General features: G+C 34.3%; 1 protein-coding gene across 1 annotated transcript in view; it reads left to right on the top strand.

The window, feature by feature from the left end:
- Positions 1–14,494, top strand: part of DNAH8 (dynein axonemal heavy chain 8) — a gene marked incomplete at its 3' end in the record, with an annotated part of 135,210 nt that overhangs the window by 53,979 nt on the left and 66,737 nt on the right. The window contains exons 38-46 of the mRNA XM_080615859.1: positions 1,509–1,687; positions 3,608–3,795; positions 5,532–5,618; positions 5,709–5,816; positions 6,472–6,606; positions 7,239–7,400; positions 11,984–12,230; positions 13,594–13,835; positions 13,916–14,056. Coding sequence (XP_080471985.1) covers positions 1,509–1,687; positions 3,608–3,795; positions 5,532–5,618; positions 5,709–5,816; positions 6,472–6,606; positions 7,239–7,400; positions 11,984–12,230; positions 13,594–13,835; positions 13,916–14,056 — 1,489 coding nt within the window. The remainder of the gene's footprint in view (positions 1–1,508; positions 1,688–3,607; positions 3,796–5,531; positions 5,619–5,708; positions 5,817–6,471; positions 6,607–7,238; positions 7,401–11,983; positions 12,231–13,593; positions 13,836–13,915; positions 14,057–14,494) is intronic.

The following is a 14,494-nucleotide window of genomic DNA, read 5'->3' as shown; positions in this document are numbered from 1 at the left end:
ATGTAGTAATATATAGTTTAGCAGTATTTCTATACTGAATAAAAGATTAGGTCAAATATTTCAAATTCTGCAATAAAGGATTCTATAAATATGCCAATGTTTTTGAAAGTCTAAGACAACTAGTCAGTGTCTGCTGTCTTAATAATACTTGGAAAAAGTTTCAATTTGCCCATACGAATTTAGATGTTGATAAAGTCCCAGATGTATGCATTCACCTGCCATTCTTCTGCAGTCAAGCAAGGAAACAACCATTAATTTTGTTTCAAATATAGCTTAACAGTAAGAATAATTTTTCATTTTTCATCTTGGGAATTTCTTGGCTCCTTTCTAGTCAAATTCTTCCTCCATTTATTCCTTTCTTAAGATGTCACTTTTGACCAAATGAGAAAATAGAAGGTCAAAAGATAATTCACTTGCAAAAAGATCCCCTCAAGAACCAGAAATCATTCACTTTGCTACCTATATGGAATATGTACGTATACAGCTTTTTGAACACCTTTATTTCTCCAGAAGAGGTGGGACTGCTATTGAGTCATTATGGAAAGTTCAGTACATTTCTGCAGTGAGCTGTACTGCCCTCAACTATGTTTTTGATGCAAAATGTTAAATTCCACCCCAAAATTTGCCTTGACCCCAAATGAACTGTAGAATTGAAAAATTTATGTCACTTTAAAATTTCTTATTGGTTAGAAAACATCAAGGTCCCTGCAGTGCAAGTTTGGCCATAATGTAATGATTCATGCTAAACTGAATGAACTAGTTATTAAACTCTGTTCAATTATAGATTTAAACCCAGAAATACTTCAGTTAGAAATGCATTCAGTGTACATTGAGTGATTTGAGAGTGAAGATACTCTATCATTTGTATAGAAACTTTGTCATTTAATTCCTTTAACACTACTGTACCATATCTTACTATGAATGAAAACCATAACTAAGACCACATAACTAAAACAGTAGTCTACACTTTTTAAGACATAAAAAAAAAACCAAACCTGTTAAAATACTTTTTCACTTAGATTTGTAAAAATCTTTTACTCATAATTCCAAAGGGGCCATATATTCTTATTCTTTCAGACTTGATGATTTAGACAAAGGTAGGTAACCTGATGAAATGTGCACATATTAAAATACTACAGAATATGATGAGGTGGCAGAATTCAACAGTAGCATCTGTTCTTTATAGCTGCTAAAAGAGTTAATGACAATTAAATTCCTTTACCTGGTGTGCTTCAATTTTTTAGCTTGTGTAATGTTCACAGTTCATAACAAAATAGATTAACAGCAGATAAATTCTTTTGCTTTCAGAAGTAATGTTTAAATGCTGTATTTTGTGACCTTTGCTACTCTTAACTTCCCACACTCATGGAAATCAATGGAACTGGTTTATGAAGAAGTAATATTTCAACATAAGGGCTGTAGAATCTATTGATAACTCATTTTTATGTCATATATACACACATATCTTTCATATGATTTAATAAATTAATATGAATTAACATTTATAGGTGCTATATAACGTTAGCACAGGCTTTGGGAATGAACATGGGAGGAGCTCCAGCAGGGCCAGCTGGAACTGGTAAAACAGAAACAACGAAAGACATGGGAAAAGCTCTGGGAAAATACGTAGTAGTCTTTAACTGCTCTGATCAAATGGACTTCAGAGGTTTGGGTAGGATTTTCAAAGGTAAGACTTCTTCACATAGGATAGAAGAGACCTGCCCAAGTGATTTAGCAGATACAGTTAGAGCAGGTTGCTCAGGACCTCATACATGTTGGGTTTTGAAAACCTCTAGGAATGGATGTACCACAACATCTTTGGGTCCCTGTTCCTGTTTGACTACCCTCATGGTAACAGATTTTATACTTCCATTGACTTGGAATACCCTACATTGAAACGTGAGTCCATTGTCTTCTTCTAGTGTACCTCTGAGAAGAGCCTGGCTCCAGTTTCTCAGTGCCTCCTATTAGATAGTTATGAACAACATTTGGCTTTCTTAGCTTTCTCTTCTGGCTTGACAAATTGTGTTATTTCAGCCCCTTCCTCTATGTCATGTCCTTCAGCCATTGAGTATGATGGCAGCCATCTGCTAGACTCATACAAGTATATTGATGTCTGTCTTCTATTGGTAAGCCCCAAATTGAATACAGTACTCCAGCTACTATCTCACAAGTGCAGAGAAGAGGCAAAAAATGGTTTTCCTCAATCTGCTGGCTACACTCTTGTCCAAAATGCATCTGGCTTCCTCTGCTAGAAGACCAGAATTCTGATTCATGCTCAATTAGTTGTCAAGCAGGACACCAGGTCATTTTCTGCAAAACTGCTACGTAGCTAATCAGCACTGAACCTGTACTATTGCATGGAATTATGATGTTTCTGTCAGCTGATTTTGCAGATTTATGGGATTGTATGTACTGAGAAGCAAGGGATGAAACTATTAATTTATTTTTTTAGCAAGCAAATGAAAGTGCCTAAAGATATGGGGTTATGAACATACTGTCTGTTTGAAAGTCAAGCTGTTAAAATAGTAAAAAAACCTTTTAAGTACATGACAGAATCCCTTTAAAGTGATTTAACATTAACTGTGTAACAAAAACATACCCTGAATTGTTTGGATAAATTTCTCATTTTTAAATAGCTATCTTTCAGTTACGTGAAAGAAAACTACTGTCTACTGGTACTTTAATATAATTGGGAGAAAAAGTGCTGCAACAAATTTTCTCATAAAATGTGCTAAAAGAGCAACAATTCTCTTGGCTACTACTAAATACATGTTACTTTTCCAAACTGAAATCAGGCAACTATGAAATCAACCCTTTATAAAAATGTCATTGTTACTAATATATTGTTTCTAGATATCTCTTTTGATTCCATTTTCTTTCTTTGTCTTCCCCTCTTTTCTTCGTAGACAAGTTCACACAGAGCATTATTCACACTTTGCATGTTGTTGATATGCTGTACCATACATGAAAAACTTGTAGCTTAGTGTGGACTTACAATGATAGTGCTTATGCATAGAGATATATGCTCTAAAATTAATATTTTATGCCTTGTGAGATTAAGAGTTTTATTGAAACCCCTAGATAGTGCAAAAATAGTTTCAATTTTGAATTTGACCTTTATGACTTGTAATAGCCAAGTAAAAAATAATTTAAAAGCATTGTGAAAGCTGGAATACCCAAATCGAAATTAAAAAAAGTGGATTTTGTTGTTGTTCTAGCATCTAGGGCTAGTCTTTTGTAGCTCTAAGTCACTTATTTTTTATTTTTTTTAGATTAACAATACAGCTTTTTACAAATAATTAAATTGCTGCTTTACACTGAAGTCTACATTCACAGAAAGATCTGGATGAAAGATATACCAAAAGCTCTAAATTATCAAAATATTATTTTCCAATTTCGACTCACTTTTAAGTATTCTGTATAAATCAACTGTTAATTCAGATTGATATGGAAATAGTCACGTGAATGAAGGAATATAGGCCTTGGCCACAGGGCAATAAATAAAACTGACATTGCTTGATTATTTGAAGGAAAAGTAATCTAGTTCAGATATCTCAACTATGCATGAAGAATAATATAATAAATTTTTCTGTGCCTGTTTTAGGTCTTGCACAGTCTGGATCTTGGGGATGTTTTGATGAATTCAACCGAATTGAGTTGCCTGTCTTGTCAGTGGCAGCACAACAAATCTTTATTATTTTAACAGCAAGAAAATTAAAGAAAAAGCAGTTCATTTTTTCTGATGGAGACTGTGTGGATTTAAATCCAGAATTTGGAATTTTCCTAACAATGGTAATAATTCCAGAGAAGTGACAAATTATACTAAATACAAGTTAATTAAATGTCAAGGTGAAAATAACTGATTTTATTAATTAAATGATGCTGTTGCAATAGAATTATACTAAACTACTGGAACATAAATAATCTGATTATTCATGAGCTGCATGTCTTCATTTTTACTTTAAGATTACTGGAAAAGTTCATAATTATGTCCTTTCATTATTATATTGCAATTCATTATATAAACTAAGAGTTTGGCCAAACTTCAAGAATTCTCTGTGCACGCTGAGAGGACTGAAACACTAATATGCTTTAATACCTTAGCTTGAAATGCTTCAACAGTATTAGTTAGAAAGATACTGTAGGAATAAAAAAACCCTCAAAACCAAACAACCCTGAACATTCACTTAAAGCAGGAGATACAGGAAAGATATTTTGAAAGGGCATATGTCTTGTCTAATGAGTACTTTACATGGATATAGAAAAAGAATTCTTCAAGCTGATTTACAGAAGACAAGTATGATGATTCTGGAATAAACCACTCTCCTTGCACTGTGGTGACAGCAGGTCTTTTCAAAATCTGTGCAAAAAATTATCAGATTCTTTTATTTGTTGATACAGTATGTTTCTAAACCGGTAAATGCAATGCTGGATGTCTACTTTCGGCTTTCTGTGGCAAAGAGGCCCATTCTGCTCTGTGTGTCAAATCTGGAATCAGAGCAGGCATTAAGACAGAACTGTGCTTCTTATTTCTTGAAGTTCTTATGGGTGGTATTTGAGATACATTATTATCTTATAATGACTACTTGTGGAAAAAAATTGCAGTACATATACATCAAAGTTAGGTTCCACAAATGAATGAGTAATCTGTACAAAAAAGATTTGCAAGGCAGTGCACTGGCCATTAACAACCATTATCCAAGGGAGAAACACAAGTCCTGGATTTGGAATATTAACTTTCAGAGTTAGTGCTGACTTGTTGCCTAGGGTTCCTGAGGCTTCATAGCACTAATTCCTATAATCTCACAGGCAGGGAATTTTGTAGTGTGTTTTGTAGTGCCAAGGCACATGGCAATCCAAGATGATTTATGCAAAATTAAAACCATCATCTGCATGTTCAAGTGAAGGATAACAACTGCAGAGGTCACAAATATCTTTTGACTACTTCTAATTTCTTAACCATCACCCATTTGATGTCAGAATTATTTCCCATATTTGCAGCAATTTTCTAAAAATCTTCTATTAGTCAAACTCTCTTGTTTTAATTTTGACTGTGTTATTTTTACTATACTTTTTTTACTTTAAGGCAAGCCTTTTAGGTACAAGAAATAGAGAAAGGCATCCTAATATTATTGTTGTTATTACTGTATTTTGGCTCTTGCTGGACACTGAATTTTTAATATGTTACAAAACCTACCTCTTCTGCAAAATGGTGATGAAAACTTTATTTGCATTGGGAATACACTAGAAGAAATTAACCAAGTAGATTGTATTCCATGACATTTTAAAATTCTGATTGCAGGCTTGTTAGGATAAAGAAATTCAGTTACTACTCTGACAATTATGAATAGGTTATTAAATTCATAGTTATAGTTGAACATTTTTCTTCACATTTTAACCATTAGTATACAAGAGTTACAACTCTGAAGAAATCTAGGTATTTATACATACATTTATTTTTATTGAACTTTTATTAAAAGGATATTATTTTTACTTTTGTAAATAATGCATTATGTTTTCTTACACAGAATCCTGGGTATGCTGGACGTCAAGAACTACCAGAAAATCTCAAAATGCAGTTTAGAAGTGTTGCTATGATGGTTCCAGATAGACAGGTTACTGACTGAACTGAAGGAAAAAATTGTATTTTACTTTTTCACCTATCTTCCAAAAACTAATGAAATTTCTAAAAAAATGTATTTCAGATAATTATAAGAGTTAAGCTAGCAAGCTATGGATTTATTGATAATGTGGTCTTGTCTCAAAAATTCTTTGTTCTTTATAAACTTTGCGAGGAGCAGCTCACTAAGCAGGTAGTGTTATGTATTTCCTTCATCTCTGTCTTCATATTTACACAATACCATCCCTTAGGTTTTTGATTGTGCAGCTTGTTTTTTATGTTTTTTACGAAATATTGAAGTAGTTTAAACATAATTTAAACAAATATCTCTAAAATTTTGGAATAAATAACCATGATAATTTGTGTATGTGTAGTCACAACCAAACATTTATTTGTTAAGGAATGATAGCTTGTATTGTAATTGCATGAGGGTCTCTGCCTAAACATGACAGCCAGTTAGAAATTAACTTGGTGATTTAGTTTTAATGTAAGAATTATCTATGGCTTAAAAAGTAGCTGGAAATTGGAAACCACAGAAGGAATGTTTCAAGTTTGATTTAAGTTGCCCTTCTCCCCAAAGCACTGCTTTGATATGAAGTCTCGGCTTTAAGATGCCTTGTTTGGAAATTCCAATGGAATGGAACCATTATGTTTTTTAGAACTCTGCTATACAGTGCTGCAAAAAAATCCTATATGGCATCATAAATGGAGAAGACAATTAAATTTAAATTGGAAATGAAAACCCTTATCTGCCCTCTCATTCTTGAAAATAACCCTACTAAACTCCACTAATTTTCATAGAATAATTCCTAAGCAATAGCAACAATAAGCCTTTTCCCACTCTCTAGGTCCATTATGACTTTGGTCTGAGAAATGTCCTTTCAGTACTGAGGACTCTTGGAACTCAAAAGAGGGCCAGGCCAAATGAAAGTGAACTAAGTATTGTTATGAGAGGGTTAAGAGATATGAATCTTTCTAAGCTGGTAAGAATCTAATTTAATATTTTAGTAACATGTAGAGTCAAGTCGACTAGATATTTCATGGAGTTTCATAAAAGAACATAAAAAAATCTCAAACATGCTTTTCTTTAAAAATGGCAACAGTAATCATTATCATTAAACAGCAATGGGAATTTATTAGACTTGCAAACAATGCTCAGGGTGCAAAGGGTCAAATAGGTTAATAATGGCTTAGTTTTGAGTATCATATTTTATATACAAACTTTTGTGCAAACTGACTACTGTGCTATATGTAAACTGCATAATTTAAGTATCTAATAAATCAGACTTTTAAAGATTTCTTTCCAAGTAGGATGTTCTTTCCAATACGTGCTGTAATGTTTTACAAACCATTTTTAGAAATTTATTCCAGTGTCTTCTCAGTGGGAAATTTCTTTCAATTTTAAATGTATTTCTCGCATGGCATATGTGTGACATTTTCAAAATGCTGTTTTTATAGTCAGCTGTATCTGGCTGTGTTTATGGATGTAAGCTTCTGTATTTAGAAAATACAACCCTACTCTTTATTATTTTAAAACAGAGATTAATTTTGGTTTGAGAACATTCTTTGATAACCATGCTTTATGCATTTACTTAACTTTTTTTGTTTCTTTCAGATAGATGAAGATGAGCCTTTGTTTCTTAGTCTTATCAATGATCTCTTTCCGGGCTTACAGTTGGACAGTAGTACCTATGTTGAGCTTCAGGCGGCAGTGGCTAATCAGGTTGAAGAAGCAGGGTTGATTAACCATCCACCATGGAATCTTAAACTTATTCAGGTAAAACATTTTTTTCCAAAACATTTTTAACAAACAGGAGTCAGAACACCATGTTAGTAGTTAAACCACTGTTTCTCTAAAGGACCTGTGCTTCCAATATGGGAAGAGAACAAAGATTGCGTGTACACCACACTAAGGAAGACCAATCCAAGGGACTTAAGTTTTTACTTCTTTGAATAATACAGAAGAAGAAAGAAAAAAAAACCCCAAAACCAACCAAAGACCAAAACAAATAAAAAATACCCAAACAAAGAAAAACCACAAATAAAAAAACCCAAACCAACCAACCAAAAAAAACCTCAAACAAAAATCCCAAAAGAAAACCCAAACCTTAAAACATGCTATTAACCCAGCCTTTTCCAGATATGGTGATGCACTTCCAAGTGCACCTAAGTTACCTGAATGAAGCAGCAAAGCACCTACATGGTTCCCTAACATGAGTTTCTTAGACTATGAATTGGGAGGCATTCTGAAGATCAACGCAATAAATAAAGAGTGAGAAGAAACACAGCTTTGGCACAACTCCTACTAAGTAGGAGGAAAGAGCTAGAAGAGCTTTATAAGGGCAAAGAGAAATGTAAGGGGTATGTATTTATGACTTAAATATGTTTCTCTAATGAAAGTCCTCATGATGGGTTTGAGCAGACATAATTGTAAAGATTTTTTCATATGAGTTTTGAGAACCTATACACTGATTGGGTAATCATCCAGCTTACCTGTTTTGAGTTTAAAGAGTTAAAGTATAAGGATGTATAGAGCATATATGTCTTAGCATATGCTATGGCAAGCTTATGGAAACCTATGACAAGTCTAAGCATGCAAGTAAATGTGCATGTAGGCACTATAAAATGAAAGAACGAAAAATAGTGTCAGTAACAAGAATGGCACTGCCATACACTGGGAATTGTTTCTCTCAAGGATGTGTGTAATTGAAGATTTAAGCTATAAAGAGATTTAAAAGCTTTCCTGACTACAAGGATGTGAGCAAACCCACCTACTGTCAATTAGTAGTGTTCAAAGCTAGCATCTTTCTGAAGTGCATGGCCATCTGAATACTGTGGGAAGACCTGACCTACATGGAATATGTATCCCTCTGTTACCTTCATGCCAAGAGTTCTAGTAAAATTGAGCAAGAAAATACATAGAATCTAAATGAATGCGTAGCAGAAAGTTGTCACAATATTGTTTGCATAAAACAAAAAAGTTGCCTACTTTTGACATGAAAAAAGCTTGATTCTTGGCACTGGAGGAATAGCATAGAGGCCGTGGGCTGACAGCTTGCTAGGAGTGTAGTATGTTTTGTTTAGTTTGTTGCAAGCTTTTTAGACCTAAGTGTGCTCTTATTGAAAAGAGATGAAATTTGTTAAGATGTTGCAAGAAATTATTTTGACTTCAGAATACTTGTAAGACATTATGTTTAGTAAACTAATGATTTAATGATTAAACTGTAATTTTGGATTCCGGAAATTTGTGTTTAGTGACAGATAATCTTTGTGACATGTTGTTGATTAATGAATATGTAGTTATTTAATACGAAGAAAAAAAGGTGCTTGAATGGCCTTTTGGACCTTTATTCCAATTAACATTTAAATGGGTGACAGTTGTATTTCTGACATGAAATCATGTTTGAAACTATCTTTGAATTGATTATTAAAGACAGTTAACTCATGTTCTGATAATCTTTATGCCAACACACTTGCCTATACACAGCCTTAGCAAATGCAGCAGCCTAACAAATAATGAGACAATCATTAAACAATTATAAACTGACAAATTAGAGAATTAACTAGAGCATTGTTGCTTTTTTGTCTTAATGTTCTACTTTTTTCTTTTGAGCACACACTTGAATGAAGATAGGCTGAGAAAGTTGGGTCAATTCATCCTGGAGAAGAGAAGGCTGCGTGGAGACCTCATAGCAGCCTTCCAGTATCTGAAGAGGGCCTACAAGGATGCTGGGGAGGAACTCTTCATTAGGGACTGTAGGAATAGGACAAGGGGTAATGATTCAAACTTAAACAGGGGAAGTTCAGGTTAGATATAAGAAAGAAGTTCTTTACTGTGAGGATGTTGAGGTACTGGAATGGGTTGCCCAAGGAAGTTGCGAATGCTCCATCCCTGGCGGTGTTCCAGGCCGGGTTGGACAGATTCTTGGGTGACATGATTTAGTGTGAGGTGTCCCTGTCCATGGCAGGGGGGTTGGAACTAGATGATCTTAAGGTCCTTTCCAACCCTAACTATTCTATGACTCTATGATTGTCCTGGGTTCAGCAGCAGCAGTCAGTTTTTCTCCTTAGTAGCTGGTGCAGCGCTGTGGTTTGACTTTAGGCCTGGGAATAATACTGATAAAACCGATGTTTTCAGTTGCTGGTCAGAATGTTTACCCTGACCAAGGACTTTGTGAGTCTCATGCTCTGCCAGGGAGGAGGAGAAGCTGGGAGGAAGCAGGGACAGGACACCTGACCCAAACTAGCCAAAGAGGTATTCCATACCACAGCACATCATGCCCGTGGAGGTAACTGGGAGTTTCCCGGAAGGGCACGTCCTCTTCTCTGTCGGGCTCATTTTCGGTGGGTGGTATCATATTCTCGTCCCTTGTTATTTCTCTTATCATTATTATTATTGGTGGTAGCAGTAGTGATTTGTGTTATACCTTAGTTACTGGACTGTTTTTATCTCAACACGTGGGAGTTACATTCTTTCGATTCTCCTCCCCATCCCTCGGGGGCGGGGGGGTGTGGGGGAGTAGAAACTGCATGGCTGACTTGCCGACTGGCTTAAACCACGACAATGATTGATGATAATGATGTTTTTAAACATTATGACCTTGTTAGTTTCCCATGTTTTCTGATTCTTTATTTCTTCTGCATACAGGCAACAAAGCCTGTTTCTTGAAATACTGTGCTTTAAACAGTGATCAACTTTAGCATATTAGCTGTATTATTCATTAAGATTGAGCTTGTAGGTTTTTGTTAGTGAAATTGATTAATTCCTTTTTAATTCCCTTAATTGACAAAATTGAATTTTGCTTTGTAAAATTTGTCTGCCAGAGAATTATGCTGACTTCTAATTTTCATATTTTACTTATCCCTACTTTTTGAATAATTGTTAAACACTGTTAAAGGTGAAGACTAATAACCCTTGCAATTCCTAATGGCTGAAAACTGCATTTCTTTAGAAGCATGTATTTGTAATTTTGCTGATTGTCAAGTTGAGAGTATGACTATAACAACTGACTTTTAAGGATATTTTACCTATGGAAATATGTTTTCCTTGAGCACAATATCAGAATAGAGATTATCTGAAACTAAAGTCCTTGAAGTGCTAGGCTTTTTCATTGGCTGTGCAGTCTTAAATTAGAAATTACATCATTGCCTTTTATGAACTATCTTAAAATAAGCTAGGTATCAATCAAGAAAGGCACACTGACTTTTATGCTCATTTTTGAAAATGTCCAAACTCGTCTAGCTTAAAAACCAAAACTGCTATGTGATTTGTTGAATGAGAGCAAAAGAAACAGTGCATTAAAGTATTCCACAAAATACAATGTTTTGCCTTATGTTACTTCACAACAACTAAGATACTATGTCTCTGCCGTCAAACCAGAGGTATATTTATGGCTTTGCTCAAACTCCACCTAATTTATATAACATTTTGTTCCACATCATGCAGGCTGGATCCATATTGTCCTACACACATCTTCACAGCGATGGCCAGCAGAATTTTTGTGTGGGAGAAAATGCTTTTGACCATCTTGCTTAAAATCATATTCACTATTTTATTCACGGTTCAATACTTCTGATTGCCAAACTGCTTATAGGAGGATTGCTTGTACCTTAACAAATTTCATCTTACATTGGGAATAAGAAGTTTGAAATTTTCAAGTTCATGGTTCACTTGATCTTAGTTTAGATTTGTTGTGCCTGTAGATCTTCCTTCTGGATTGATACAGGCCTTTATTCAGCTTGCAGAAGAAGGAGCTAAATATGCTTCTCCTTGTAAGGTTGTGTCACTCAGGAGGCCTATCACTTTTATGTTCCTTTCAATTGCTGCTTGTGTAGGCAGACTCTGCCACTTTCATTGCAAGCCTAAAGCTAATATTAAAAGAAAAATAGAAAATGCACTAAAGAGCCTTCCTGAACCTAAACCCGTCTACAATCCTGGGGGATGTGTGACCCCTATGTTTATTTCATGTACTCAGCTATTTTAGTAGTCTAGTGCTTAGTCATTCTTCTGTTGCACTAGTGTTCTGTTACTATTCATTTTTCCTTTTGAATAACATAGAAAATACTTTTTAAAATCTGGTAAAACTGTTTTTGGTTGCTTTGAAAAATTTAGGCAAGATTTAGTTTTCTAAACTCTTTTGTAGCATATTTCCTTGGTGCTTAGAAGATTAAAATTTTATGTACTATTCCACAAAACACTCAAAATCCCTAAATGCCTGCTGATTTCAATTCTGAGCATGTAATTTGTGTGTCTTAACAAATTTATAATCACTGGCTGTTAAAAAGAAGCAAAAATATTTCAAAAGCATATATTCCTTCATTTTATTTTTTTAATTTTTAATTTTTTTTGGTTTTTTATAGTTGTATGAAACTTCTCTAGTACGTCATGGGTTGATGACACTTGGACCAAGTGGATCTGGAAAAACAATGGTCATAACTATACTAATGAAAGCATTGACAGAATGTGGCCAGCCTCATAGAGAAATGCGTATGAACCCCAAAGCTATAACAGCTCCTCAAATGTTTGGAAAACTAGATGCTGCAACTAATGATTGGACAGATGGAATCTTTTCTACATTGTGGAGGAAAACACTGAAAGCTAAAAAGGGTATGTAATCATTTTGTGTGTGGCATCATAAAAATACCTCCTGAATGCTTTGTTGAAAAAAGCATCTTGAATTTGCAAATGTGGTAATGTTTCCTCTTGGGGGAAACTATAGAGAACATAGATGAGTACACAGTTCATTTCTCAAGAAAAGACAACAGTTTAAAATGTTATTATTTTGGTAATATATATGCATAAAAATGGTGCTAATTTCTTTGCTACTTCAGCTCTACTGTGCAGATGTGTTATTTGGAAATTTGATAAATTATAAATTAAGTTAACTTGTACTAATTGTACTAGCTTTAAAATCATGTCTTTTGCATAGTTTTTCATCTGTTGATTACCCATATTTATATTTTAGTATTATAGGATTGGAATACTGAAATTCCTATTCACAGTGATTCATTTGTATCTGGAAAAAAAAAAAAAAATTAAAGAAAGGGAATTCTATAAAACCTTCCTAGAAGGAGGTTCTTTTTAAAACAAAGCTGAATTCTCTCAATTAAAAGGTCTATACTTTCTCTATTGGAAAATTTCTATACTGAAGATAAAGAGGGAATTTTAAAATTTGATTGCCAAAATTTTAAAATTTGAAATTGCATTTTAAACTGTATTTATGTTTCAAAATAAAAGAAAAAAGTGAAACAAGATCTTCAGAATTGATGAGTGATAGTTTTCCTTAACTTCAATGGGATCTGTGAATGTTCAATGCCTTTCTTTAGTTGCCCAAAGAAACTTTCTTTTAGCAACAAAATGCTAAATTTTCCATCCCCCTTGTGCCCCTTAAGAATGGTGGGGGAGCAGGGGGAGGAAGACTTAGATTAGGTTGGTGTCACAAAAGTTTGGAAGGAAGAAGTTGAGTCTGGAGAAATAAAAGTGGGTAAGGAAAATGTAGTTTAGGTTTTTGTCTTTGTTTCTCATCATTCGAGTCTATGTTAATTTGCAATAAATTAATTTTCCCCAAGTCCAGTCTGTTTTGCCCATAACCATAGTTAAGTGATCTCCCTGTCGTTACCTCAACCCACAAACGTTTTTACCTTATTTTCTCCCTCTATCCTGTTGAGGATGGGGAGGGTGAGAGTGGCACAGTGTCTGTCTGGCATCTAGCCGAGGTAATCTCATCACAGTTATTGAACATTATAAAGATATACTTGTGCCCTCTTTTGCTACTGATTGTTTCAAAAATAGTTCATTAACTAAGTATGCCATTTATACACTAATGAACATCTCTGGACATATCAGAAATTACAATAAATTAAATACATTTTTATGTATTACCCAAGTTCTAGACCATCTTTTGTAAACTTATTTTCTTGCTCTTTCAGTACAGTGATACGAACTATATCTCTTTTAATTATTTTTCCAGGTGAAAATGTGTTTCTGATTTTAGATGGTCCTGTAGATGCAATCTGGATTGAGAATCTAAATTCGGTATTGGATGATAACAAGACCCTGACTCTAGCAAATGGAGATAGAATTCCTATGTCTCCTACATGTAAACTGTTATTTGAGGTTCACAACATTGAAAATGCCTCTCCAGCAACAGTTTCTCGAATGGGTATGGTCTATATCAGTTCTTCTGCTCTCAGCTGGAGACCAATATTGCAAGTAAGATTATAATTGCTGGCTACTCTTAAATTTACCATGTTATACATTTTATACAGAAAAGTAATGTGGATGTTTTATAGGCATGGCTGAAAAAGCGTTCTTCTCAAGAAAATGAAGTTTTACAAAGTTTGTATGACAGGGTCTTTGAACCAGTATATACATACATGAAACTAAACCTTAATCCAAAAATGGAGCTTCTGGAATGTAACTACATTATGCAGGTAAAGCAGATACTGTGTAAGCCTGTATGAGTTGACTGACTATAGTAAGCATCCAGAAATAGCAAAGAGAACATTTGATAGCAATAATATTTAATTTTAAAAGATTGTTTCCTGATAAAGAAAACCTCAAACTCAATATTTGTTCCTCAGGCAATATGAGAGGAACTGTTACAGATGTGCAGAAGAAAGTTTTACTTCTCTTTATTGTTTCATATGTAGGCTAGTCTTCCATTCACTGGAATTTGCAGGCTTCAGAAAGTTCAGAAGCATATATTTAATAAGGTAGTGGTCTCATTGAGGTTCTTTTAATACCAAGCAAATTGTGGTGGAAGTCAATCTAACCCTAGGGGTAGTGCCAGCAGAGAAAAGAATAATTCTAGTTATCTTTTTATCCTCAAATGTAATAGCTGTGATTCTGTCAGCCAACTCTGTCAAGGT

The sequence above is a fragment of the Psittacula echo genome (genome assembly GCF_963264785.1).
Source record: "Psittacula echo genome assembly, chromosome: 4".
NCBI lineage: Eukaryota > Metazoa > Chordata > Aves > Psittaciformes > Psittacidae > Psittacula > Psittacula echo.
Note: the sequence above shows the minus strand (reverse complement) of the source record. Positions and strands in the feature narration are given on the sequence as shown.